Source organism: Ornithodoros turicata, chromosome 5 (assembly GCF_037126465.1).
Source record: "Ornithodoros turicata isolate Travis chromosome 5, ASM3712646v1, whole genome shotgun sequence".
Classification (NCBI taxonomy): Eukaryota; Metazoa; Arthropoda; class Arachnida; order Ixodida; family Argasidae; genus Ornithodoros; species Ornithodoros turicata.
Genome location: NC_088205.1, coordinates 6,926,525 through 6,952,835, shown reverse-complemented (window position 1 = coordinate 6,952,835; position 26,311 = coordinate 6,926,525). Strand labels below are relative to the sequence as shown.

Sequence of the window (26,311 nt, the reverse complement as noted above, 5' to 3'; positions counted from 1 at the left end):
TTTCTTTTCGTTTTAATATAGAAATCTGCTAGTCACTGTTTATCACACGTGGCTAATTGTAATATTACCCTTGATGCTTCGCGCGGAAACGTCACCAGCAGTAGTCAGCGGTAATGGCGTCTGGTTTTGTTTATGTGAGGAAAACATGAGGTTAAAAAAGTTCTTAAGGCTGATGTAGCCAGCATGTGATCGGGGAAGGACATAGTTTCATTGATAGTCGGAGCCGTGCATCAGAGGATGGATGTTGACAGTGATTTGGACTTGAATTTACTGCAGCAGTTCAGCTGTCTGGGAACCACCGATCGAGATGTTTTGATTTCTCAACTCCAGAAACTCTTGGGGAACCAACTAAATCCTGCAGGATGTGCGTTTTTCTTGGACATGAACAACTGGTACGTGATCATAATTCTCCGTGGTTATAATTATGTCACGAACAGTACGTGAAAGCTAAAAAACTGTTAGGGTTAGTTATTTCTGCACCGTTACTGGATCACTCAACCGAAGTTTGTTTTGCACCATGCTTTTGCTGTTTATGTAGATGTTATTGTATAATTACATTCTTTAACACATTCTGAATGACGTGTCTTTATCAGGAGCTCGATGCGTTTCCTATTGCAAAGCAATGCACTGTGTGTATGCAGATTGTCGATTGCACAATTTTGCGTGATACAAATCGGGAGCAATAAACGACAAAATTGCGCAGAAAGAGTTGCGAAGAGACAGAATTTGCGAGCACTTTCTTGAGAAAAACAGAAGGCATCTACCCGTGCCTGTCCCAGCGATTGAGCAATTCTGTGTTATAGCCTTGTTTGCCCCGTTGTTACATTATTCTCAAGGCTCTACTCTGGCTGTACTGTCTTGCTGCAGTGCAGCTCACGTTTGTTTTTAAATCTCAAGTCACTTCAGAGAGCATTCACGTGAAAACTTTGGGGGGAAATACCAAAGAGCATTGCAGCGAACTGCGAAAAAACGTACAAAGTACGATTTTTACGCTGTCACGGAACAGTGCAGTATGGACCAAAATGTGCCCTTGTGAAAGCATTTAATCCGTGTCTTTCGTATTTCAGGAACCTCCAAGCCGCTGTTTGCTCATACTTTGATTTTGAACCTCCAAAAGATTGTGGTGCATGCATGACTCTCGTGAAGGATGTTACAATAGGGGAAGGTGAAGCTGTACCTCCAAGCACTAGGTTTATTAAAACGTGGAGGATACAAAACACAGGTAGGCATGAAAATCGACCTGAGCTGGTTCACACACCATCCGTTAGCAATGCATTCCAAGCAACCTTTGTTGCGCCTTATCTTTGTTTCCTGGTGCACGAATTGTGTCGATAGAGGTGGGAGGTTACACGTGATGGCAGTGATGCAGTGTTGTAATCTTCCTTGCTTTGGAAACATATATGAAATGAATGAAACATATATATGAAACATATAATGAAACATATATGAAACATAATGGAAACATGCATATATAAATCACCGAGGTAGATGTGAGGAAACTGCAAGATGCAGCAGCATCGTGCACTTCTGTGCTATGAACACTTTTCACGTCTTCAGAACACACACAGTTCTTTGAAAAGTGATTCAAACACGTATGCTTTGGAGTAAAGTATGATATGGACATGATGTAACCCATCTTGCGAACTTAATAGGCTACTCCAAAGCTAGCCTCCAGCTATCTGATAAAGAAAGTCAAAAACGAACATTAATTACATGGACAGCAGCATCACTTCAGCTCACAGTAGCTGCCCAAAAGGGACATGCTTGTTGTATCATTACAAGAGCCTTTGTAATCTCTTTTCAAAGAACCAGAAAACCAGGATACTTAGCTAGTCACTGACTCCAGATCATATCGTGGTTTCAGGATTGTGAGTAATTTTTGTTCTGAAAGTTCTCTGGTTAATTTGTTCTAAGTCCTCATAAAGAAACTGGGCCACTGCGGTTCCATGCCAAACAAACAGCAGAGATTGCTCGCCAACATTGTGGCATTAATGTGTCATTATATAATGTGTCAATAAATCCTGCATCGCCCTGAAACTGTGATATCCCAGTGGCAGTGACATTTGGTGAGTTGTTTAGAAAGCTGGTGCCACAGTGTAATAAGTGATCATGTGAAAAGCAGTGCGTTAGGTATACAACTTTTATACATATAATCAGTCTTTCAACTTCCCTTGCCATAGTGTCAGTCTGATATACAGGGTGGGTGCTCTAAAAGGTCAGTCACATTTTCGTACATGACGTGATACTTCCACAGACTTTCGCTGCTTCGGAGTAAAGAATTTAAGCCAGAGAAACCCATGAAAAAATTGTAGTTACCAAGCACTGTGTAACAAAATAAATATGACCGCGCAAACTTTCGTCTCAATCCATCGGTATAGCGCGTAGGAAATGCACGAAGGCGAAAGTTTGCGTGGTCGTGTTTTATTATGTTGTGTGCGGCAACCACGATTTTTTCGTACATTTCTCTTGCACAAATTATTTACTGTGTGGTAGCAGAAGCCTGTCTCTCAAGTAGATATAGCGTCACACACGAAAATGTGACAGACCTTTTAAGGCACCCACCCTGTACTTATAAATGCTTTTAATGGCCCTTGCCAGGGGCATAGCCAGGGTAGGGTTTAGGGGGTTCAACCTCCCCCCCCCCCCCCTAAATCGTACTTTTGGTAGTGCATTTGGGAGAAGAAAACAAGGAGGACATCCTCCTCCCCCATGTAAAGTCCCCATAGGACCCCCCCCCCCCCCCAAAAAAAAAAAATGTATATACTGTATGTGTTTTCTTTCTTTTTTTCTGGCTACCACACACTGGCCCTTGCAGAATTCCATAAAAAGATGACAACTTGACAACAAATGACAACTTTTGTGGTATTATTGTGTACATTGTGGCTTGTATGGTAACAGACTTGTTTTTGTCTTTGTAAGTGGATGGGTTATTTCTCATTGGAAAACTACTGCATAGGTGAGACGGAATGGCCTCCTGGATGTTTACTAAAGTTCGTTGGAGGTGACCATCTGGCCCACGAAGACAGTGTGCCCGTAGAATCGTTGAGGCCTGGGGAGACGACGGACGTCTCTGTTGAAATGGGCAGTCCTGGAAAGGCTGGTATCTATCAGGGGCAATGGCAAATGGCGGCTCTTGGCTGTCAGGCGTTTGGAGGTGAGTCCTTGTCAATTTATTGGTTTATCCGCAGTGCAGTGAGTACCCTGTGTGTAGAATTACGAGGAATTGTGTAACACAAACCTGCACATGGCTTCTACATTTCTGGTCCAGCAGATTATACGCTTTGCTGCACAGAATCACAAATAGGGTAGCGTTACACAGCCTGTAATATCCTCAAAAGTTGTAATAAAATCGGTTGTGTAAAATATTGACATCCGCAGTGAATGGCAGTGCTGCGATACGTTAAGGATGCCAGCTCCTTTCAATTTATCCGCATCCACGTATGCAAATCTGAGTTGTTCATGAATGCAAATCTGACAGGCATGCTTCTCCTTGATGCGAAAGCAGTACTCAGTGATATAGCTCTTTAGCAGGGGCAGATCCAGGACATTTCTGAGAGGGGGGTCCAGCCTTGGCCAGCATGGGAGATACGCGATCTAGGTCAAGTAAACACTTATGTGAAGATAGAAATTGAGGAGGGGGTCAGGACATCCTGACTCTTCCCCCTGCTCTTTAGCATATTGTATTGTATTCTATTGTGTATTGTAGTTTTTTATATCTTTAGTACAGTATATTAGTATATGTTAATACAGTTGTCGGAACTTGGGCCCTACATTATCTTAATGTTACAGACAGTGTAATTCCTTGGCTATTGCCCTGGTTCATGCGGTGCATCTCCCTGCAGAGTTTCTCAGGTTTAACTGCACTGGAGCGTTGACCTCTTGAGATACAGAGAAAAATCAGACATTCATAAGGTGTGCATTAGGCTATTGATAAGCAGTAACCTCAGTGATACACGCGTAAAATCAAGATATCATACCACGTTCCACTGAATCTATACACATGTACCAGCCGTATGTGTGCAGCCTCCTAACACTATAACTAGGGCCTGACTTTTTCGGGTTTTATTTTTGGGCAAATTCGGGGGGTAAATATCTGGTGACATTTTTCATTTGAAAATTCGGGTGTATTCGGGTTAAATCCCGTTACGGCATATTCTGTCGTCAGGAATTCGGGTTTTTTTTTTTTTTTGTTCAATAAAAATTTGTCTTAACATGGAACTAATGTTTAGCAATGTCATCAAAGTTTATTTTAATGCACGCTTATGAGTGTGCCACGCGACCCATGTGTTTTCGGGTAGATTCGGGTTAAACCCGAATTTTACAGATTTTGTTCGGGGGGTAAATATCGGGCGGATACGGGTTTAACCCTAAAAAGTCAGGCCCTAACTATAACACACACACACATTGCACATGGCCTGCTTCTTGGGGGTAGATGGAGGGACAGTAGAAGCTGTATGAACTGAATCGAGTGTACCACTGTTTTTCAGAAGTAATTTGGGTTATAGTAACTGTAGCAGAAGGAGGCCTCCTCGGGGTCACCCAGCAGATGGAGGCTTTTCACCAACTGGGTTCCCCGCCTCGATCCTCTCCGTTACCAAATAACCCTTTTGGCAGTCCCCTGTCCAAGTTCATTCACGGTGAGCAACATGTAGTCCTGTTTCGAGAGTATCTGGAAGAGTCTTTCATAGTGCACGTCTGACGCAGCAGAACAGATCTGTGTGTAGGAGAAAATGAGGGAAACGAGGGGGGGTCCTAGCACTCGTGTGCAAACTTTTCAAAGTAAATAAAAGTTCATACGAGTGAGAAAACACCAGTGATGGCCACTAACTACTTCTACAGTAGTTTAACTATAACAACTACCTACTTCGCGATGGAGTACTTTAACTAGTAGTTCAACTACTTTTTGGGGGAGGTAGTTAAAACTACTTCTTTAACTACTGCAATGTATTTTAACTACATTTATAACTACTTAGCATTGTCCGTCAACACCAATCCCATTCTATAGTGTTCTTGGACACCTAAATATGAATCACAAGCTGCGATAAAAGTGAAGGTTTAGTACACATGCACGGCACAATTGCTCTGCACCTCCGTTCTCATCAAACGAGTAGCTCGAGGTAAAAGTCGGAAGCGCAGTCGTGCCGTAAAGCTTGCGGCAAAATCGGAAGTAGTTGGCGCCTGCAGTAACCTAACTACTGTAGTTAACTACTCGAAATAGTAGTTTAACTAGTAGTTGCCATTACATTTCTGCAAGTAGTTGATAACTACTTTCAGTCAGGTAGTTTAACTACTGGCCATCACTGGAAAATACGCTGCCGCTGCAACAAATTGAGTTGGGATTCCTCTCTCTTTTTCCGTAATCGTGTTGCAAGATTTTTGAAAATAATGAAACCTTCTGATCCTCAGCATATGCATAGATACTACTGACAAAGATTCAAACTCGTGAGCATATATGTTTGCGCGTGGATGCTTCCAGTTGTGAGGTTGCCCTCATGCACGTGGTCATGCTTTTTGACAGGTACGAGTGACATCAATGGAGGAGGAGATGGGGCAGGTTCTCCGTTTATGAGTTTTCCTGCTACACCTCCTCTACAACAACACAATAGTGAGCCTGCGTCACCTATCAGCTTGCATCTTCCTGTGAGTCTGACAGAGTTTCTTGCCTAAAATAAACTGAGAGCATTGCATACTGCAGCCAAGGTGTAACCCCTCCAAAACGCGTGCCTTTGATAGTGCATTTGGGAAAGGGAAATGGGGGTTGAAATCTTCCTTCCCACGTTCAAGTTTTCGCAAAGAGAATTTCCTTGAAAAATTTCCCAAGAAATTTCCCAAAGAGAGTGGCCGTGACAATGAAGTTGCGTGAAATCCTTGGTGATATCTCACACTTTACACCACCTGTGGTGTGACTATAGCCTGAAGTTTTCTGGAAATATTTTTTCTAAATTCGGGGGTAAAAATCTGGTATACAGTCAAACTCCTTTACAACGAAACTCAGCGGACAGCAAAAAAAATTTGAAGTGAAGGTATTTTCGTTAAAAAGGATGTCCATTATTGGACCTATAGGGCTCCAGCGGGACCGCAAAAAAATTTGCTGTAGTGGTATTTTCATTAAAAATTGGTTCGCTATAAAGGAGTTTGACCGTATAAACATGTGCTCTCAATTCATGCAAATTTGGGTGGAAAATCTTGTAGTGTGCTAAATTTGGTGAGAAAGTGGGCTCTGTTACTCAAACTAGCTGGACTGGTTTGGTACAAACGGTGATGTAAATGCATTTTTCTGCCAAGCAAGTTAGTGTGCGTTCCTGCAGACATCTCGGTGAGGGCAATTTGCCGGGTAAATGTCGGGTTTAACCCTGAGGAGGCAACATTCAATTCGGGGAAGAATCGGGTTAAACCCTAAAAATTTCAGGCTGTAGATGTGGCATGCACTTAGGTAGTCTTCTGTCGACACGTTGACGCTATACCAATGCGTTATGCTTTGACTTTAGAGCACAGATGAGACGGCGTTAAGATGTTCATCGGCACCAGACCACAGTAGTCCGGATGACATGATGTCCTGAGGTTTTGGAGAGCGGACTACTTTCTCCTCCCATCCATTCACTTCCCGCGTGGTGCATGTGGACATGAACAGTGATTGTGCGTGTGTGCTGGCAGCATCATCTCCCTGGTGACATCGTGTGACTGACCTAAAGCTGTCTGTCTATTTTATGTGTATTTACTGTATTTTCCTCTTCAGTTTCCTAACGGACACAGAAACCACCAACTGTGTTCCATTAAGGGCAGTAGAACAACACGTCACAGTCAGCAGAAGACAGCATGGGCTCGGAACGTTGGGCTGGGCAGCGCGAAACTGTCATTATTTTTCGTGTGGGGCGTACCAATTTTTTTTGCTCGCGTGGCTCTTATAGCAGGTTGCACCCGTCTTGGACTGCCAAAACTGTACCCTGCCTCACGATCGTTTGTTGACTTTGGAAAGTAAATTCTCATTTCGTTACACGAAGTCGGAGCTCTAACACCACTACACGTGAGTGGAGAACCGTAAATTTTATATGCCTGCATTGATTGTGAAAACAGGCATACCTAGAAAACACCTTGCGCTCTGATGTTGCGATTTTATTCTGAAAAAAAGCCAGTAATCAGATTCAGTTTAGAAATATCTCGGAGCTCTGTTCTGTGCCAGACACAAGGGCCAGTTTTTTGGACTGTACTTTTTAAAACCAGTCAGCAGGAGCTGAAGTGTATGCATACATACAAAGAAAAACTTGCGCATTGAGCCTGACAGCTTAGCAACCCCTTCACTTTATATCTACTCTTCCTATAATAAACGTTGTAATATAATTTTTAGAGAAATATAGCATTGCATTTGATAGAATATGGCACTATTATCTCAGTTTCTCCCAATTTGACCTAGTTTCATTTTCATGTTGAGAGCATGCCAGCTACAGAAACAGCGTATGCATGTCGCATTGATCATCTGTCAACTTGCCCTTCAGTCTAGGTGTTGTACAACTGTTGCCCTCACATAGTGGACTGGCATGAAATGCCATCATGCCGACCATCCTTTCTCTGACTTGAAGCTCACAAGATTTCATGGTCCTTAAGGTGTCTGAAGACAGTAGTTTGGTTCTGTGTCACACGCAGTTTCAACAGCAGTTTAGCATTTGATATCTTAGTATTGTGGTTGAGTGTTCTTCAGCTTTACAGTGAAAGAGCCTGCCTTGAATGTGTGGATTGAGTAGAGATGCTCTGTAATTGCACTGTGCGTATCAAGGGGTGCTGGAATAGCCATTTTTGGGGTAGCAGCAATACAGCAGCACACATCACGAGTTTCATTCTTCCATGACGTGTGATTTGTCGCATTCTGGCACATCTTGTTTTCTTTTTCAAGGTGGTACGTAAGTTTTTTCAGTTCGTGAGTCTCTGCATCGTAGCACTTTTGCTATTGATGCATTTTCTGCTCAATTAACTGAGTTAACTGCATCACGCTGGGTGCATTACATATTAAAAAAAAGCTCCCCAATTTCAGTTTGTAGCTGGTTATGTTTTACCATAAGTTCCGTCCACATGTTTGTGTCAAAGCTTTTGAACTTTGCTTTTGAGACTGCTGCTGAAAGTGTGGCCAAAGAGACTGTTCTTGAAATACTGCCTCACAGATGATTATTTTTAGCTTATGTTCAAATGACATATACATCACTATCGTTTGGATAAAGGGGTATTCTAAAGCTTGTGTACAAGGATGCAGAATTATTTACTTTATAGTACGCTTCTGAGATGTTCATAGTCCTGGTGCAGTTCCGTTTGCTCGCAAGACATCATCATAACTGATTTAGTCCAACTAATATTACAATTTTCTAATTCTCTGTGGAACCTAATTTAAAGTGTGTACTTTTTGTGATTCTGTGTTGCGGTCCTGCAGAGAAATTGTCATTCTGTTGCAACACTTACAACGGGTGATGTTTAAGTCTGTGCTGGCATCCATAAAAAAACTTGATGCCAGTGCTCCCAGGGAGGAATAAACTAGCATACAATTTCAAGTCATGGGTGTGTCTGTTGGAAGAGATCAACAATAAAATACACATCTAGATACGGTCCTCTTCAAGCACAATTCATAGCGGACATCTGTATCGGTGACATTCTGAACAAAAATACAAATATTGTGAAGGCTTTGTAAATATAGGTACAATGGTATTACATGCTTGTATAGAAAATTCCTTCCTTCGACAGTCAAGACTCACTGCTATTTTTTGTCAGCACGTGTCTTTACTGCACATGAGTCCATCTCCCAGCAATGAAGTAGCAAAATTTGAGTTTTGTGATTGCGGAAAATAATTTATCGCCTATACATAGATTGAATTATCTGACCCTTTTCTTGAGACCACTTGAATCTTCAGACACATCTAGAGGTCCTTTCCTACCAGTCACCCACTTCCAATAAGCCCTCTTCCGGATAAACTCTTGCGCAAAGCCCCTGACGTCTTCGCTATCCCCGAGATGCATCTGGACGTATTCTCGAATTTCAGCGTTCGACTCCACGTCTCTCAGCAGCTCGAAGAAAGTCGGGACGTGGATGTAGGACGGAAATTTTGAGAGGGACGTGCAGGACCACCGGGTAAAGTACCGGTCGGCTGCTAGGCGTCGCTCTTCATCGGTGTCTTTTGCGTTAGTCGTCGCTGTTCCAGCTGGGGCAGATGACGTGGCAGGTTTGCCCTTATTTAACGCCTTTCCCGTTGTGGTCTTGTGCTGCGACCGAGTCTTGTGCGGTGAAGGCTGCACCAGAGTTACCATCGCTGTGCGTTGGTGGCCCACTTTGCAGTCTGCTCGCGCTCCTGATGGTTCTGGACGCCGTTCCTTAGCATCGCCTTTGGTGGAACCTGGCGAAGGTAGGGATTGCACTTTGGAGAGTGTGGGAAGGTCAGAGAGTGGTTCCACTTTAGCAAGTAGAGGGATGTAGCTTGTAGAAGGTATAATATTGTCGTACGTCCTGCCGTGACCGATAAGGAATCGGGTAACTGCGGATGGACGTGGCAGCGGGTAGAGGGATTGCATTTCCGGGAAGGGAAATGACTTGGACATGAGATCTGCGTCACGCACAGGGATCACATGCGACGTCAAGGGAAGGCTACACCCTGGATCGGACGGCGCCGTTCCCTGACGTTGTTCATGCGTTTGAAAGGGGACGCGGCCCGTGGTTTTGATGATGTCTCCCAGGAGCTGGAACTGCACGTCGCAAACTCGCTTCACGGGAAGTGACATCTTCAGGTTACCTGCAATGAACCAAGTGGCCATTCGTTCCTCGGGATAAGGTCCATGAGCACAACCTCGTTGGTCCTTGTACAGCCACAGAAAGCAATCTGTGCTACCACGGGGGTGGACCTTGGTGAACTTGCCCGTCTCTGCAGATGGCTCCGAGGCAATCCCATGTCCTACAGTGCAGGGCAACTTAGAACCTACAGGATGCGATTCCATTGTGAGGGAGACCCCACTTGGACACAACGAGATCCTGTTCCGAGCGAACTGAATGCCGTTTGACAGCTCTTCTTTGAAAGTTGTTCGAGCTGGTTGCCCGTGCTTAGGTGCCGCCGTCGTCGTCGTCGTCTTCATGTATTATCTCATCGCCTTCGTGAGTGAATTTTATTTTTTTTTTTCTTTATTATGTCGGTTAACATTTGTGGCGTATCTCGCGCGGGTATCCATTAACGCAGACAATGAAGCACCTTTGCGACCAGGGCCGGCGAGAGAAATTACTGGCTCAGGGGATGGGTCATGCCCGGGTCCCCTCCTCACGTCCCGATAACATCATCATCTTTATATGGTTACTAGGGGCATTGATTCGTGGGGGTCCCCTCCCCGTCCCACATCTCTCGCTGGCCCTGATTGCGATGCTTGGGGAAACTAGGCGAACGGGCGCTGAGCGTGGCGGCGAAACACACTCCCCTTTCATTTTCCCAGGCGCCGCTAGGGTGGCCTTCCTTTGAGTTCCGCCGCATGAAGATGCGTTATTGTTAACTATGCTGCAAGCGATCAACGCAGCCGAAGATTTCGAGTCTTTTGGTTGACATCATTTACGACGTTTCTCTTAACTGAATATTGAGTATTCATTGAACAGTACAACGGGAATTCACGGATTTGACTTAATTATACGTAAGGATACTCTTACCGCAGTTTTGGTACATGGAATGAAACATTTTCCTGGAATCATCTTCAACCAAAGGAGGGTTCCGTGTGATTCCTGGTCACTGTTCATACGAATGCATTATTCCCTCCGGCACAACCTCTATTGAGTTGCAACTCTGTTATACATTAGCAACGAATGCACTACATCTTAGAAAATCGCCTTTGTACGCGACGGCCTGCTATATTTTCTTTTATTTCGATGCTAGGCCTGTTTCCTTTTCGATGAAGTCCAGCTGAGTAGAAACGCGCGAGAAAACTCCGGGGTGTTCCGGTCCCGCGCAGCCCACGCCCCACGATGTCACGCCAGCAAGTTCGTAACGGCCATCTTCCCTCTGGCATTGCAGTGGTCCACCAGAGTCGCCCTGGAACGATTCCACGAATGAACGCACAAAACACGTGTGCCTATAGCATTCACGCAAAGTTGACGTGTGCTTACCATGCAGACAGACTTTCCACCTTCTTTGTAGCCAGCACAGATCATGGTGTTCTCGCGAACGTCATTGACGTCCTTGTAGTTGTCACGGCATACGGCGTGAGGTAAAATAGGCAAGTCGACCTTCTGAAGTTTAGCCGGGGGTCGTCGTTCTCCTGAAACCAGGTATGGCGCTTCACGTGAACACTGAGGCTCCTGTGGACTTTCGAACTTCGACAGTATGCTGACCTAGACTGCCATGCTGAATATAAAATTCTGCGGAGTTCTTCGACACCAAACTTTCTTACGAATTACACGGGCTAGATCAAGCACGTACCAACCGATTTTTTTTATTTTTTTATGTCTAATAGTAGTAAAGGACACTTTTCAATAGCTGAGAGTGGCGCTACAAAATGACAAAAACCGTAGAAGTAACATGGGCCGTAACTTCGCATAGTCCATGTGGCTTCTCTTTTGGGACCTCTGGCTCGGTTATAAATCTCGAATTGCTAGAAAGGAAAGCGCGAGTTACCTCGTCTCGAACTCCACGCGACATAGAAGACTAAATACTAGACTGCACTGAGGCATTTAGCGTATCTTCGTGTTGAGCCCCCTCTTTACATGCATATATACTTCTTATGTAGACACTATGAAGAAATATTAAGGTGGCCCTGCATCACCCGAGATACATCGGGGACCCTTCATTTGCGTTACATAGCACACAAGGTGTATATGTTTTCTCACGACTTTTCCGTGTTCTGCTGTCGAGGGAAAGCCATATGCTCCCCGCCCTGTTCAAAGGCGTAAAACTCACGGACTCCCTTGAGTCCCCATCCGCTCGCAGTGCAGGTCTTGCCGTCGAAACTTTCGTTCCTCTTGGGCAGACAGATAGGCATCAGATTGCGATGCTTCCCATCGAAGTCCAATGGTCTTTGCAGGGTCAGGATGGCGTAGTCGTAGTTTATGTTTTCGCTGTCCCACAGAGGGTGTTGCTTGAACTGCGCAGCAACGGTTGTTCAGACTGTGTCTGCTGTCCCTGCCAGACCTACTCACTTTGCGAACCGCCCTTGCGTCTTCCGTGCTGTCGTCCTTGGTGTAGATATTTTGGTCTCCCACCGTCACGATGAAATTTGATGGAAAGGAGAATAGCCTGGAAGCAGTGTTGTATCAGCTGCTTCCATAGAGCAGTTCCAGGAATTGTTTTTACAACAACAACATACAAAAAAAAAGAAAACATCTAAACGCTATCCATTTAATCATGGCCACCCTATAGACGAGGTTTAATTGAATTCCGTCACATTTCCCGGCCAGCAGGAGTGACTTTGCCCTCACATGATGCTCTTCGTCGTGTCAGTCGGGGATTTAGCGATCACTGAACCGAAGTCTTTACAACTGAGCCACCGCAGGGCCTGTGTTACTCAATTCATGTGTTACCCATTAACGGCCGACAGAATTTGAGCAATTTTTACCCATCAACGCAATGCGCAGCGGTCAAGATATGCCTGTCGCTGATGATGGAGCCTCCGCATGTGTGTCCCATGTCCATGTTGACGATGGGGATCTTCCTCCTGAGCGATACCTGCCATGGGAACTCGAGCGGTTGCGCATCGTCACCACCAACGATCCGGTGCATGCCATTTCTCTTGCTTACAGCTTCGGTGTTGCTGGGGCCACGAATGCCACACCTTTCTGCACAACAAAGCACTTTCGTGTCCTATAACAGTTCGAATCATGTTGACGGTATATAGTGAACCCTCGTTATTGTGACCATGGTCGTTCCCGAAAAATTGGGTCATAATGCGGAATTGTCATATTAACCGGGAATTATATATATTATATATATATATATATATATATATATATACTTGGTGAATGGGGTTCGGACGACCGCGAATATATGTAGCTGAAATGAAAATTGAAACACAGACTACGAAGGTACGGGAAGTAAGAAAAAAGGGATAATTTATTTACATTTAAGATACTTGGAATGCTAAAAGGGTTGTCGACGTTTCGACAGTGGCACTGTCTTCGTCAGGACTAAAAAAAAGTCCTTTTTAGTCCTGACGAAGACAGTGCCACTGTCGAAACGTCGACAACCCTTTTAGCATTCCAAGTATCTTAAATGTAAATAAATTATCCCTTTTTTCTTACTTCCCGTACCTTCGTAGTCTGTGTTTCAATTTTCATTTCAGCTATATATATATATATATATATTAACATATTAACTATGCGAATGCGGAGCACATCTAATAGAGCTGATGCTCTTCAGGTGGTGCAAGGATGCGGTGTAAAGCTTCTGCATGCTGTGAATTTGGAACCTAACATTATTGACTATAAAGAGTGGAAATAGTTAGCCTGAAAAACCATGGGGTGGGGGGGGGGGATAAGGCAGTCATGATGGACTAACTTGATAAAATTGCATAAACGCAGGCAAGCTAGTGGACTAAATCCACGACGAAGAAGCCTGAGCGTTGGATACAAGAACAAATACGTCTCGTGTTCGTCCTTGTTCTTGTAGCCCGCACTCGGGCTTCGTCATCACGGATATTGGTCTGATTAGTTTCTGGTCATCATCCAGCCATACCTATGTTATAGTCTCTTGAAGGAATCCTTGCAGTTGGCTTGCCGATATTTGCATAAATAGTATGCCACCTACTGACCAACCACTATCCACTCAACTGACTCGTGGTCCTTGTAATAGCCTTACCTGTTTCGCCGCGTGCAGTGCTGATGAGAAAGAACGCTGACAGAGCCCAGGCCAACATGTTTGGGGTGCGACTGCGTCCCTTCCACGTATGCACTATAGACAGGCGTGCTGTTCGCATTCGCTTGTCATTGTTTCACTTCTTAATGGATGCGGGCCATCACGCGTTGTGTCGTTCACCCAGCGACGAGTCCGTCTGCTGAGATATATCAATCCACACGAGCGTTCAGATGTTGTGTTGACCTCTGGCGTATGGCCGTTTGTCTTCACTTCCGCGTGTTGTATGCGCTATGTGTAACTCGGGACGCCGGCATATCATAAGCTGGTATTATCAGCCTGCCGTCGTTCTGGCCAACAGAAAGTCTTCTTGCAAACCCGCAAAAAACTTAATAGTTTCGGATTCTCCGGGAGTAGGTGACGTCATCGGGAGTTATGGTGTCTCGTCTCGCGGTAAGAGCGCGCGTCTCCGCTCTCCGCCCCACGTTGGAAGACTACCAGCGGCTTGGCCGAGCGGGTTAAGGCGCTCGTTGGTGGTAGTCAAGGTCGTGCTGAAGACTGGGAGGTGGTGGGTTCGAATCCTACCACCGGCTTCGCTGTCTCACGTTTTTCCTGGGTTTTCCGAAGACTTTCCAGACGAATGTCGGCACAGTTCCCCCGAAAGTCGACCCAGGACGCATACTAACCCCTCTGTTCCCTACTCCTTCCTGCTGTCCTCTCTCCATCTGTCCACATCTGTACGTCGCTCATAGCCACAGTTGCTTCGCGGCGCTAACACAGAATCAAGAAGAAGAAAAAACTGTTGGAGGACTGCCAGTGACTGTGGCGAGGACCTTGAACGGGGGACGTGAAATCGACCTGAGAGCAGCAGTGTTGCCAGACGCACGACAGATTGCTCACTTTATGACGTCATATCTCTCAAAACCAGAAATAAATTTTGTGACACTTCCGCCTCAGGTTGTGAAACAATATGTTGTGAAAATCCGGTGTGAGACAGGTATGTCTCGTAACATCTACTTCGCAATTTCGTAAGGTGTCGTGGCGGTGCACTGGAAAACCACTACAGCCTATAAACCAGGCACCAAGCACGTCAAAGGAGTTGCGACACAAGTTGTGCCTGATAAATGTAACAGACGAATACATGCGTACATTATAGCAATGCGTAGAATATCGCCACGGCGAATACTGAAACGCATCCGGCTTCGACGTCACGGCCACTGGAGAGGTCACGTGTTTACGAGAATCAATAGGAAGGACTTCTCGCTCAGGTGACGTCAGAGCTCGACGCCGAAGCTTGTTGAAGAGTTTGTATCTCTCTAAGTACGACACGTAGAGAAATAATACTTTTTCCCCTCAGTACTCTGGGCATGCATGCAATGAACCACACATGTGAAAGCGTCACAGCCTCAACCTCTTTAATAATGCACACAGTTGTCCAGTACATGCAAATACCACGTTAACAAGCGGCAGCGCCGCTAACAGACAGTAGATAAGTACAGGCAGAATAACGATATTTCGTACAGAAATTTGTATTTAACGATAGCGACAGTGGCGTACATTTTCGTAGCACATATGAATTTTTTTATTCGTGGAACAGATGAGAATGCTCGTCTAAGAGATCTAGCATGATGTATGCAGACCGTAATTTCTACATCGTCTATAGAATGTTTTAAGGTGCAGACATTGGTGCGGCGAAGCTGTGATGTGAAGCTGCCGAGATGTTTGTGCACGCACTTCTGCACGTGGTCACATTCGACGCACACGTTCAAGCTGACAATTATCAGTGTGCGACTGCATCCAAGGAATTTTTCCCCAGAGAAGGGATATTCGTCTAGTGGCTTTCCGAGTAATTCTTCGTAATGATAAAACCCAGCAAAAAAGAAGAAAGAAAAGAAAAGAAACACACTGAAATACTCTGTATAGTAATAACCAACTGTCCCACAGTTCAGTATTGGGGTCTAAAAACGTATTTCCCATGCTTTGTAGGCTCCGAGGCTCAAATATGTTACATGGCCCACTCGATTTAAAAAAAAAAAGCTTCTGCTTGGAAGTAAATTACTTTGTGAAAATGTGTCAAAGCCGGGTCGGTCTTTCTTTCCTTTGTAAGCGCCAGTGAAGCGAGTTTTAATTTTGGCTTGGGCTTACCCTGCCAAATTTCATTGCGTAACATTTTCGCCATTGTTCTCGGTCTGTACCTTGTGTCATGCCTATATGCCCCAAGCCGCCATGTTTCTTACATTTTTTTTTACTTTCCTTTATTGATTTTTCCTTTTACCTGTTGTTGCTTCTCTTTATTTAGAGCTACTCTCCTCTCTCCATCACCTAGTATGGTCCCGCAACCCTTACACCTACATACACGAAATCTTACTTTGTGCGTGAGTTGGAGAACGGCCACATAAACTCCTTCTCGCGGGTTCCAGAATCCCCCATCTGCCATTGGCCATTTTACAGCGAGTCTTTTACAGTCCGAGAATACATTTGACGATTCGGGTTTTGCTTGCAAAGCAATATTTTATTGATAGAAACAGGGAGGGCACGGAGGACAAGTTGCTGTCGAGGGCGCCTCGTCCTTTTCTTGCACCTGCTCGTGAATGAAGTCTAAGAAGTTGGTAACCCTGGCGAAGACACCCGGCCTCCGGGGCCCTGCGCATCTGACGCCCCACGATGTGACTCCGACGATAACTTGGCGGTCTCCTACTCCAGGACACTGTAGAGGCCCTCCGGAGTCGCCCTGTCCAGAAAGAATCAAAAGACAAGAAAACTGTATCGAAAATTTACGGCACCCGAGTATCCTTGTCCGATTGCCGAGTTTGCTCTTTTTACCCGCTTTAATTGCTGTCACGTGATTCTTAGGCCGTGTTTCCAAGGCTTACCTTCCAAATATCACGTGTCACGTAAATATCCTCTTAATATTAGTCCTCTGCCCTTCCCCTCACAAATATTAGTCCGCTAAACGTCCGCTGCGCTTGCCCCTGCCATTGTAGCTCACTTGCCTTGTCGTCTGCAAACAAATTCCTATGCACACGACTGTCGTCTGCAACGGTGCCACATACGCCGTTTTGTCTTGCATGAGGCGAACCAAAAATGTTTTCTTCCTTCCAAGTATTTCGTACGGGCTCCAACGAGGCAAGCAAGTGGACCATAGAAAGCCACCATGGGCAGCATTTCATGACATCGCGGAAAAAACGTGAAGGCCCTTTTACTCACGTGACACGTAGACCTCCCTCCTTCGTCGTATCCAGCGCAGATCATTTTATCACCTTGCACAGTGATAGGGTAAATGTCGTCATAATAGGACTGGCAGCGTGCGGTGGAAACAATGGGCAGGTTCACCTTTTGTAGAACTTTGGGAAGATCACCTCCTGCCAAAGATTACAAATGGTTACAGGTACGTAGACACGTAGACGTAGGTGACCTGTCGGATACAGTGTACCCACCGTACTCAGTGCGTCCCCAACCAGTGGCGGTGCAGATTTCATCGTCTGGGACAGTCGTGTTCTCCTTGGGTAGGCATATGGGAGAGAGGTGTTTGTCGGCGCCCGTGTAGTTGAGTCGACGAGCCAGGGTCAGCACGGCGACGTCATTCCGGATTCTTCGAGAGTCCCACCTGGGATGCACCTTCACCTAAGTGAAAAGAACACGGGGGTTAGAGATTATCATTTAGAGGTCATTCCGAGGCCATTTTGAGAGTGTAGGGTTTGGTAAGCCACGATAATTTTCTGCTTCCAGAAATCAGGAGCGGGATTGCTCAGTTGCACCGCAACCCCTTCTTGTGGATGAAGTCAGAAAAAAGAAGGAAAAAAAAAGAAAAAGAAATATTCGAGCGAAAATCGCATCCTCTACGCTTTGGCCGGGATTAAGCAGGTTAGAATGCGTAACAATCAACGAGCATCGTTTCAGTTGTACAATGCTATTATTGCGGATGTTTGCTTCGCCGCATTAATACGTATGACGCGGTGAAGCACGCTGTACAGGCGTGTATACTGGCTTCTAGCTTCTATTGAAGAATGTAGAGGGTTGGGTCAAGGTCCACTTTGAAGAAGTAACAGCAGTCCACTGCATGAAAGCTTGTAGCTTGCTTCTGGAGGAGGAGGAGGAGTGTCGTTGGGAGGAACCCGAGAAGTCTGCCTGCCTGATTAGGCGGCATGTTTCTCGGGAAGGGAAAGGTGGTGGAGAGGAGGAGAGGAAAGGGTGAAGTGGAAGACCGAGCGGAATCCGCTTGGGGGGAGGATAGCTGCGTCCATGGGCCGACTTCAGGGGAACTGTGCCGGCATACGCCTATTACACATCTGAGGGAAACCCAGGAAAAACCCCAGACGGCACAGACGGCCCGCGGATTCGAACCGCGGACCTCCCAGTCTCCAAGCGCACGCGTTACCGCTGCGCCACCGGAGCTTCTAGCTTCTACAAAGCAAGCATTGGAGGAGAAATATTGCCCCGGTAACCACAGGAGATAGAGTATTTTCCCGCGCGATAATTATAGATCAAACAGGCAGCACATCTCTGCATTGTCCTCCGTGTCTTTCCTTTTCATTGGAGCGATGCTTACTTTCTGCACTTCGATGAGTTCTTCTGTGGGATCGTTGGCGTTACGCTGGTGATCTCCTACGATCACCGCATACTTGTTGTCATCGCCTTCCCTGAGATGAATTAAAGAGGCAACTCAAAAAAGGGCTTCTCGTTAGGTGCACCTATGTCACTTACTGTACGCAATGGGCCGCAGTGAGCACGTGTTTATCCGTGATCAGGGATCCACCGCAGAAATGGCCGCTGAGACCTCCTTTGCGCATCATTCGTAAGGAAACTTGCCATGGAAACTCCAGGGGTTTGGCGTCTTTTCCGCCCACGATCTTAGGGTGGGCTTCCGTGGAATCTCCACCCAGTTTTCCGCAGCCTATGAGGACGTTAAACGTATAGGTAGGTGGCTCGTTTGTGCCGTATAGTAAACGGTACTGCATTGACTATAGTAAGTAGCGACGAGTATTGTTGGTCACAGGAGTGTCATCAAGGGAACATGGCGTTTGAACGCATCTTATAAATACGGACCAGTCTCCTCAGGAATTATGGACGATTGCAGCTCGATTCAGGAGGATAGAAAGTGCGGAGTTTAAACAGAGAACGCATTAGCTTTTTTGTTTTCTCATCGTCTTTTTCTTTTCTTCTTCTTCCTTTTATTTTATTTTATTTTTTTTATTTTTCAGTTCTCCGTATGTCGGTTTCGCCTCACACTTGCAAGCTCTTGGTGAAGCGCACTTTTCAGGACAGACATTCAAACACCAAGTTGGCTTCGCCTGGTGCTTCTAATCACAAGGAGAAGTACGCTTTACAGGATCGATACACAAACAACAAGTTGGCCTCGCCTCACGCCCGCTGTCCTTAGGCGAAGTACACTTTACGGGACTAATATAAAATAGCAAGTGTGCTTCGCCACGCGCATGGAATCTTTAGGAGAAGTACGCTTTACAGAACTAACATTAAACAAGTTGGCTTCACCTCACGCTTGAGAGCGTTTGGTGAAGCGTGCTTTACGAAGATCCTGCGTTCGCTATTTGGTGTGACGAGGTGAAGCCAACTTTCGCAATGGAGACTACACCACAAGCGATAGAATGCCAATAAAGCGACGCATATTGTACCAATAGAACTATTTTTCCTCGGATGAGACACCCTGCAAAATTCAAAATTCGCCCGTTATTTAACAAAGATCGCCTCGCTTGCGCGGAGAACAGAGAGAGTAGTTTATGAAATCTCCCTTTTTTATTTCTTTTTATATAACGCAATATCCTGATACATTCGAAAACAAAGAAATCAAATGTTTTACCACGTGTTTTTTTTACACTTTGATTGCAATTACTCCCCATTTTAGTCCCCCGCCCTTAGATTTACTCCCCCGCAGCACAGCAAACAAACCATTGCAATCAGTCTCCATATTCCTTATAGTCCTAATAGTCATTTAGTTGCCTATACACACTAATTGTTGTGGCAATGCATCTATGCGAGTCTCCGAAAGGACTACCATTTTCTTCAAAGAGTTTGACAAGAGAGCAGAAAAATTTATCCTTTTCGCTACTCTTGTAAATATTTAATTGATGATTATCTATAAAAATACTTGTTTTGATGGAAACTTACCTTCCTCGGCTGTGACAGACTGGACTAGGAGCACCATACAAATCCAAGGCCACATCGCTGATCCGGTAACCCAACCAGATACGTTAAGAGCACAAACTCGACTTGTGAGTTTTGTGACCGTACTTTGACGAAAAATAAAGAAAAGAACCGAGTTCAAACTGTTGGCATGTGCTGGTCGCATAATGGATCACTGACATGATTTGTAGTTAGTTACATTATTCAGTCTGGCTTGTCAGCCCGCGAGCGAAATTCACGAACAAAAATATAACGGGCACGTGTTTGTTTTACGTGTGGGTTAACATGCAGTGCAACAATGACGTGGAAGCAGGTGATTTATACGGTTTCGGACCTGTTTATTCGCGTTACGCTTATCCCTTTGCATGTACTGGAAACGTTGTCCACCTGTCAGCGAGGGACGAGAACCACATGAAAGACAAAATGCGAATTAAAAAACAAAAATAAAACAGGGGTCGTTCGCTCGGTGGATGGTCATTAATCGAGCAGACGACATCTGCTTTTGCATATGCTTACCGTTAGTGCCACAGCTCGTAGGCGCCGCTGCTGTCGATGCTGCGAACAGAGACCACCTTAACTTAAATTCAAGACGTCGACTTCACAGTTAGCTACGACTGTCATTGAAACTTTCTTTTGTAGGCCTCAACATACTCACTAGGGCTTTGTCCCAGCGAGCTTGAACGTCGCCTCTAGCAGGGAGCGTAGCTCCCCGTCAATCTGCGCATTTGAAACAGCAGGGGAAGCCGTACTTCATGATATAAGCAGCATGACTTTTTGAAAAAAAAAAATAAAGATAGGAAGGTCTTTTACCCTGGTCTTGTAGTAGGCACGCGTCGTCTCCACGAAGCTACTGAATGTCTTTAACGCTGCTAGCGTCTGGTTCAAGCTGTTGATGTAAATGTCTGCGTGATTGTTATGGTGCTGAAAACACAAAATGGCACAAGCGTCCATCTGACAATCGTACAGGGCTAAAGAAAGAGGAAATGGTGTGCGTATACTGTAATCAATCCCTGCCTTATGCACTGTGGTTGCTGCAGCAGCAGGCCTGCGAAGACCTTCTAACGGACGATGGCCCATAGTGTCCTCTTCTTCGCTGTGGTGGTACGAGCACTCTGCGGTCTACGGGTATACGTCACGGGCTTCAAGATGGCACGTTAACGCATCGTGAATTAGCGCGCTTACGTAAGCTGCAGGTGTCCGTGAGTTCTCCAAATACTTCCTCAACTGCACGATGGTCAGTATGACCCTGCACTGTTATTAGAGAGACACGATGAGTGCGGAGACTCAAGCGGACATCAAGCCAAAGGGCTTTTCTTTCTATACCATGCATATAAACAAAATACAGAAGCCGACACTGAAGATTTTTGTTTAAGTTTAATTTGTACAAGCTTTCGCGTGGAGGTCCACGCTTCCTCAGGTACAAAGTGAAGTGGTGACACACATAAGTATATATAGTATAGACATATACACTGCTGTACAAAGAAAGGGAAGAGGAAAGGAGCACAGCAGTGTATATGTCTATACTATATATACTTATGTGTGTCACCACTTCACTTTGTACCTGAGGAAGCGTGGACCTCCACGCGAAAGCTTGTACAAATTAAACTTAAACAAAAATCTTCAGTGTCGGCTTCTGTATTTTGTTTATGTGATCTACAGGACTTGACTCCCCTCTTCGTATACGCATCTACACCATGCATACTACAGTCGACCCCCGTTTATCCGGACGGTGCCGTTCCCGGCGAAATCGTCCGGATACCGGGGCATCCGGATAAATGAAACGACCGAATAGAAACGTCCTACAGAGCAAGGTTTAATTAAAACACAGAAATCTTCTCAATGACAGCTGTTACATAGTAATGTAGGCACTCGATTCCTGCAAACTTTTGCTAATTGCATAGAGTTGAGCCACGCCGTTGCGCTGCTCGAAGAATGTCAGTGCGGACGCAAAGTGTCAATGTCGGAGCCTTGTTTCTCACTGGCGTCATCGGCACCGTCTTGCTGCACATCATTGGAAGCAACAGCAGCAATCACACCGTCATCAGTCATAGCTGCGCACGCGTCATCATCCTTATCAACGTCAAGGTAGTCAGAAACCGCAGCATCACCTATGGCAGTCACAGTGAGCCTCTGCATCAGGGATCGCAGCTCACCTAGGGGAATGTCTTCATCGGCCAACGGGCCGTAAGCAGCAGGCCCTCGGGTTGGAGTTTTCCCCTCTAGAACCGGACAGTTGCTCGAGATATTTCCAAATGACTCGACTGGTCAGCGTGACCCAACGCATACAAATTGGAAAGGGGGTCATCGTGCACGGTTGTCTCCCCTACGGAGGAACGTAGGTCCCTAACGTGTGACGGGAATAACCCCGACACAGCGAAAAGGGTGACGAAGCGGGGTCAGTGTCTCCTCTTACTCACGGTAGTCCGGATAACTGAAGCTGGATTACAAGAATTTTCGACTTTCGTTCCCTGGAATTCTTGTCCGAGTCCGGAAGCTGAAGTCCGGATAAACGAGAACAAAATACATGGAGGAAAATCCATTCCCGTGCCTTTTGTCCGGATACCGCGGGATCCGGATAAATGAAGTCCGGATAAACGGGGGTCGACTGTATAACCCTACACTATATGAGAACAAGGGGAACTGATGTTCTGAGGCTGGAACAACATAGAAGGGACAGATACAGGGACAGATACTTTCTACACTACATGTTTCCATCAGAGAAGGAGCTGCTGAAAAGTTGATGGCCTATACGTACCATCATAACGAAGAGCACCAGGAGTGGCATGCAGACGACCACCTTGTAGATGTATTGTTTACGCAGGAAATCGCACACCAGGGTCTTCACAGCAGCGCAGAAGCAAAGCAAACGAGAGTAATGGAGTACAGCGTAGACCTGGTAGACGATGGGTGCTGTTTTCTGCTTCCAAGCTTCTAGTTGCATGGAACAAGAAGACTTTGGATCAAAATCGCAGACGCAAGACTCGCATAGCGTCTCGCAGATGCCGCTTCGAATCGGTGCGTGCTCCCTCCGTAAGTAAGATCCCATGTTCGCCCGACGCTGTAACACGAAAAGCTTTATAGTCATCGTTATAAGCATCCAGTGGTCTCCATCCTCGTTCCATAGATACGTACCATGAAGCACGAGATACGATTGACGACAGTCTTCTCGGTACATGGCGGTTTATGCTTCCTCCATACTTTCCACCTAGAGGTCCGTTTCAGCGCATCGTTGTCTGACATGGCCAGGGCACTGGCATGCGTTTCACGATCCATTTCGTCGCCTGCGAAGAATGATAGCATAATAATGCGTCGCCTGTAATGATGACAATGTTGTACTTAAATAGACCTCTCCCTGTTTGTAAACAAATGACGCCATAGTGTTCGACAGCGCCACCAATTTGGTAGAGTTGAACTACGCTCGAAGCTATAGGGGCGAACAAAGTTTGCGCCCGAAAGCCACGGTCTTTAGGGGATTCCGATGGTCCCTGAATGGGACGCGACCTTCGTTCCTATTTTTGTTTAAGTAGGAGAGAGCAAACAAGTGCTCATTCGTGGAACCCAGCCGTCCCCTTCCGATTTGTTTCGGTTTCAGTCTGTCAACCAACGTCATGATGACCTTTCTCGGGTAGAGGTCTTACTTCAATATGCCGCATTCTAGCAATATACTTCTTTCAATGTCGTGACTGGAAGTGTAGAAAAAATTTATGATAAAATGTCTATGTCCTATGTGATGTCCAAAGAACATCGCTGGCATCACTGGAAGCGGACGTGTACCCTGATGATTGTTCCTCCTGTAGCAACCAGGCGCGAACCTAAGGGTAGGGGGACCTGTGTGTTCTGACCCCCCTGGATTTCTGTCGTCACACAGTGCTTCAATTGTCCTTTAGGTGGTGTATGTAGTGCATGCTGGAGTAAAAAAAAAAAACGGGGCTAGTCTACTCGAAGGGGAACATGAAGAATGTGTGGAAAAAGAACAGTTGACGTTTCGAGCGAACGCTCTTCAGCAGAAAAAAATTAGACCGAATGCTATAGTGTCGGACGGTGTCCAACATACTGCCCCTCCCTCTATAAGGGGCTGCACGTGAATGTGCACGTGAACGTGCATCATCATCATCATCAACGTGAATATGCAAGCTAGATCAGCATGTGTAACACCGCTGTATGTAGTACGTTGTCCAAGGTCGAACCCCCCTTCCACCTGGGGGCGAGTTCCTGGCAGCGCGTGAGCACCGTAGCGCAGCCCGTGCTTTTGCAATGAGCGGCACTATGATGCTACGGTGCTCACGCGCTGCCAGAACGCGCCCCTGGACCTTGCCCTTGGTTTGCAACGACGTACCTTAGGCCTTAACGACTGTCCCGCAGCGGTTTATTTGCTTTTTAGTGACGTCAGAGAGCTTACGCATGTTACCACTATCACCCTCTCCCTGTTACCATGTGCAGACAGGCGCCTGGCCTGCTGGCTTTCCGCCGTTGAATCACTGCAGAAGTCGTGAGTGACCACGTCGTATATCCAGCTCAGCAGTTCTCCCAATAACCGCGCAATGGCGTTCAAGAAGGACGCTTCATCAGACTGCTGGCTCGATTCAAAAGCAGCAGAAACAGATGGATCCGGGTCTTCAGGGTCATCTGGTGTTGAGACAGCTGGTGCAGAGGACTCCTGTTCATGCTCTTTCGTATCAGCTGAAATGGTAGGCACTGCAAGGAGAAACGCCGTCTTCTGAGCTACCCTAGACTATACGTAAAACAAGAGTACGCATACTATGTGGGTTACATGCGTTATACTCTTTTGGAGAGGTCAGAGTTGTCGTCGTGTTGCCCAAGCACTCATTGGTTTAGGCAACGATGGCCCACGCTTTCCGGTTAATTTTTGCAAAGGCAAATGCAAGTCTTGAGAGACATGATACAACTACCACCTCTCGCGTAAAATTGGTCTGCTTCAATGAACACCGAACTGCGTGCTACCAGATCCAGTCACTACCATTTTCTCGTACTGAGTGCAAGGCCTCCTGACAAGGATTTTTCCCAGACATAGAAACGTCCTGGCGCAGAGCTATGTCAGCAGGTTAAAGTCTAGCTTAGAGCGGCGAGTACACAGACATACGTAGGAGCAGCTCCGTGTCGTACCTCTATTTGCAAGACGCACACGAGCGCGTCCTTCCACAAGTGCCAGTCATGATCGGGACAGCAAAGACCTTTGTAGTCATAGGCGGTGAGTTTCCAATCTGCCGGAGGGGGTGGGGACACAACATCCCTCTCCCGGCACAAATGCTACCGTGTCTGCCCCTCCCTCCCCCCGGGGGTCTCAGGCAGTCGGCGCCTGTGTTTATAGTCATGGGGGGGGGGTATACATTTATTAAAAGGAAAGGTTTGCCAGACCAAGGTCGTCATGCTATTCCATAGTCATGCATTATCATGATTATAGTCATGAGTCAGATATGGCTTCAATGGTTTATCCACAATCCCAAACACGGAGGGGGTGTCGGAAAAAGTTGGGGAAGGGGGATCATTATTATAGTTACATCGTTACAGCTTAACATATCATTACCGACATGTGTATAAAGCTGAAATCGCAAGGGTACCCCCTGTAGGAGGTACACAGGTGAAAAAGTTAGGGGGGTGCCACTGAACATTTGGGGGGTGTAGGGGGGTCTGGATAAATCACTGTGTGGCTTACCCTTGCTATGGGGCGGCTCTAGACGCTACAGGTCACCGTCGTAGGAAACGCACTCTTCCCTGAAAGCCGCGTCAGACTTTGACTTCTCATGAAGCTAAATGTACCCATCTTTTGCAAGTGCAAGGGCGTCGGTCTGCCTGGAATGTACTTTGTTACCTGCATTATGTTACCGATAACACATAGGTCATCAAGGTAACAACCTGCATGTATCCGTGCACCCTCACGCAGCATGTTCAGTACACTGTCGTTCTTAGATTCCGATGCCAGCGTAACATCTCTTACTGCCTGCTAGATCCTCTGCTTTGTCACGCAAGGTATTCAAAGATCACCTTTCTCGGCCTTCTTCAACTCCGTACCGTCACTTTGCGAGTACTCGCCCAGGGCCTGCGTCCACTGCATTGCGAGGACCCATAGAATTAACGTTAACAACTTCATAACCTCCAGGTCATATAGTCCAGTCTCAAGGTAGACGTCTCTATGCTGTGCAGGCCTGTTATTGCTCACTCCACGCTTGCAATATGGGCCTTTATTTTCCTCCTCCTCCTCTTCTTCTTCTTCTACCAATGAGATGATGGCCGTGAGCCACAAAGGGAGATTAGCCAGGACAAAAGGGGCGAAAGATGTTTGTCTATATCTATGTCTGTGCAGTAATGGTAGGGACTAAGGCCAGGCCAGATCCAAGTAACTTATGACATATATGACGTGTGAT

The 26,311-nt window shown here is 46.1% G+C and overlaps 4 protein-coding genes across 7 annotated transcripts; 1 reads left to right on the top strand and 3 right to left on the bottom strand.

Annotated features, from left to right (window-relative positions):
- Positions 1–87: 87 nt before the first annotated feature.
- On the top strand, positions 88–8,534 carry LOC135393851 (protein ILRUN-like). Its single transcript, XM_064624164.1, has 6 exons — positions 88–392; positions 1,068–1,222; positions 2,957–3,154; positions 4,488–4,637; positions 5,519–5,640; positions 6,489–8,534. Exons 1-6 carry the CDS (start codon positions 238–240, stop codon positions 6,558–6,560), a joined length of 852 nt encoding a protein of 283 aa, XP_064480234.1. The 5' UTR covers positions 88–237; the 3' UTR covers positions 6,561–8,534.
- A 206-nt stretch (positions 8,535–8,740) lies between these two features.
- Positions 8,741–10,074, bottom strand: LOC135393850 (uncharacterized). The gene has a single exon (XM_064624163.1). It carries the CDS (start codon positions 9,964–9,966, stop codon positions 8,854–8,856), a length of 1,113 nt encoding a protein of 370 aa, XP_064480233.1. The 5' UTR covers positions 9,967–10,074; the 3' UTR covers positions 8,741–8,853.
- Positions 10,075–10,865: 791 nt separating this feature from the next.
- On the bottom strand, positions 10,866–18,745 carry LOC135395181 (transmembrane protease serine 9-like). Its single transcript, XM_064626421.1, has 11 exons — positions 18,492–18,745; positions 18,337–18,427; positions 17,225–17,411; positions 16,995–17,149; positions 16,314–16,518; positions 13,794–13,901; positions 12,556–12,775; positions 12,140–12,236; positions 11,901–12,084; positions 11,111–11,262; positions 10,866–11,036 (listed from the first exon to the last, which is right to left on the bottom strand). The coding sequence occupies exons 1-11, from the start codon at positions 18,743–18,745 to the stop codon at positions 10,866–10,868; spliced, it is 1,824 nt and encodes a 607-aa protein (XP_064482491.1).
- Positions 18,746–20,133: 1,388 nt separating this feature from the next.
- Positions 20,134–26,130, bottom strand: LOC135395281 (uncharacterized). 4 transcript variants are annotated; one of them, XR_010423014.1, is made up of 10 exons: positions 25,932–26,130; positions 24,360–24,623; positions 23,061–23,209; positions 22,684–22,986; positions 21,111–21,179; positions 20,943–21,047; positions 20,739–20,849; positions 20,584–20,645; positions 20,445–20,505; positions 20,134–20,315 (listed from the first exon to the last, which is right to left on the bottom strand). XR_010423014.1 is itself a non-coding variant. In XM_064626515.1 (10 exons), the coding sequence occupies exons 1-8, from the start codon at positions 26,035–26,037 to the stop codon at positions 20,583–20,585; spliced, it is 1,170 nt and encodes a 389-aa protein (XP_064482585.1). In that variant the 5' UTR covers positions 26,038–26,130; the 3' UTR covers positions 20,134–20,315; positions 20,445–20,483; positions 20,580–20,582. The 4 variants fall into 4 exon arrangements, 2 of the variants coding, with proteins under 2 accessions (XP_064482585.1, XP_064482584.1); XM_064626515.1 differs by having other exon boundaries at positions 20,445–20,483; positions 20,580–20,645; XR_010423015.1 differs by having other exon boundaries at positions 20,135–20,315; positions 20,445–20,500.
- Positions 26,131–26,311: the final 181 nt, after the last annotated feature.

Coding starts and splice junctions, on each gene's coding strand:
- LOC135393851 (XM_064624164.1), top strand. CDS start 238: ATGGATGTTGACAGTGATTTGGACTTGAATTTACTGCAGCAGTTCAGC. Junction 393..1,067: donor TTCTTGGACATGAACAACTG/GTACGTGATCAT, acceptor TTCGTATTTCAG/GAACCTCCAAGCCGCTGTTT. Junction 5,641..6,488: donor CTATCAGCTTGCATCTTCCT/GTGAGTCTGACA, acceptor CTTTGACTTTAG/AGCACAGATGAGACGGCGTT.
- LOC135393850 (XM_064624163.1), bottom strand. CDS start 9,966: ATGGAATCGCATCCTGTAGGTTCTAAGTTGCCCTGCACTGTAGGACAT.
- LOC135395181 (XM_064626421.1), bottom strand. CDS start 18,745: ATGCAGTACCGTTTACTATACGGCACAAACGAGCCACCTACCTATACG. Junction 17,412..18,336: donor AACTCATCGAAGTGCAGAAA/GTAAGCATCGCT, acceptor CTTTTCACTTAG/GTGAAGGTGCATCCCAGGTG. Junction 11,263..11,900: donor ATGGGGACTCAAGGGAGTCC/GTGAGTTTTACG, acceptor ACCTGGTTTCAG/GAGAACGACGACCCCCGGCT.
- LOC135395281 (XM_064626514.1), bottom strand. CDS start 26,037: ATGAAGTTGTTAACGTTAATTCTATGGGTCCTCGCAATGCAGTGGACG. Junction 23,210..24,359: donor CAGGCGCCTGTCTGCACATG/GTAACAGGGAGA, acceptor CATTCTTCGCAG/GCGACGAAATGGATCGTGAA. Junction 21,048..21,110: donor CACGGACACCTGCAGCTTAC/GTAAGCGCGCTA, acceptor GTATACCCGTAG/ACCGCAGAGTGCTCGTACCA.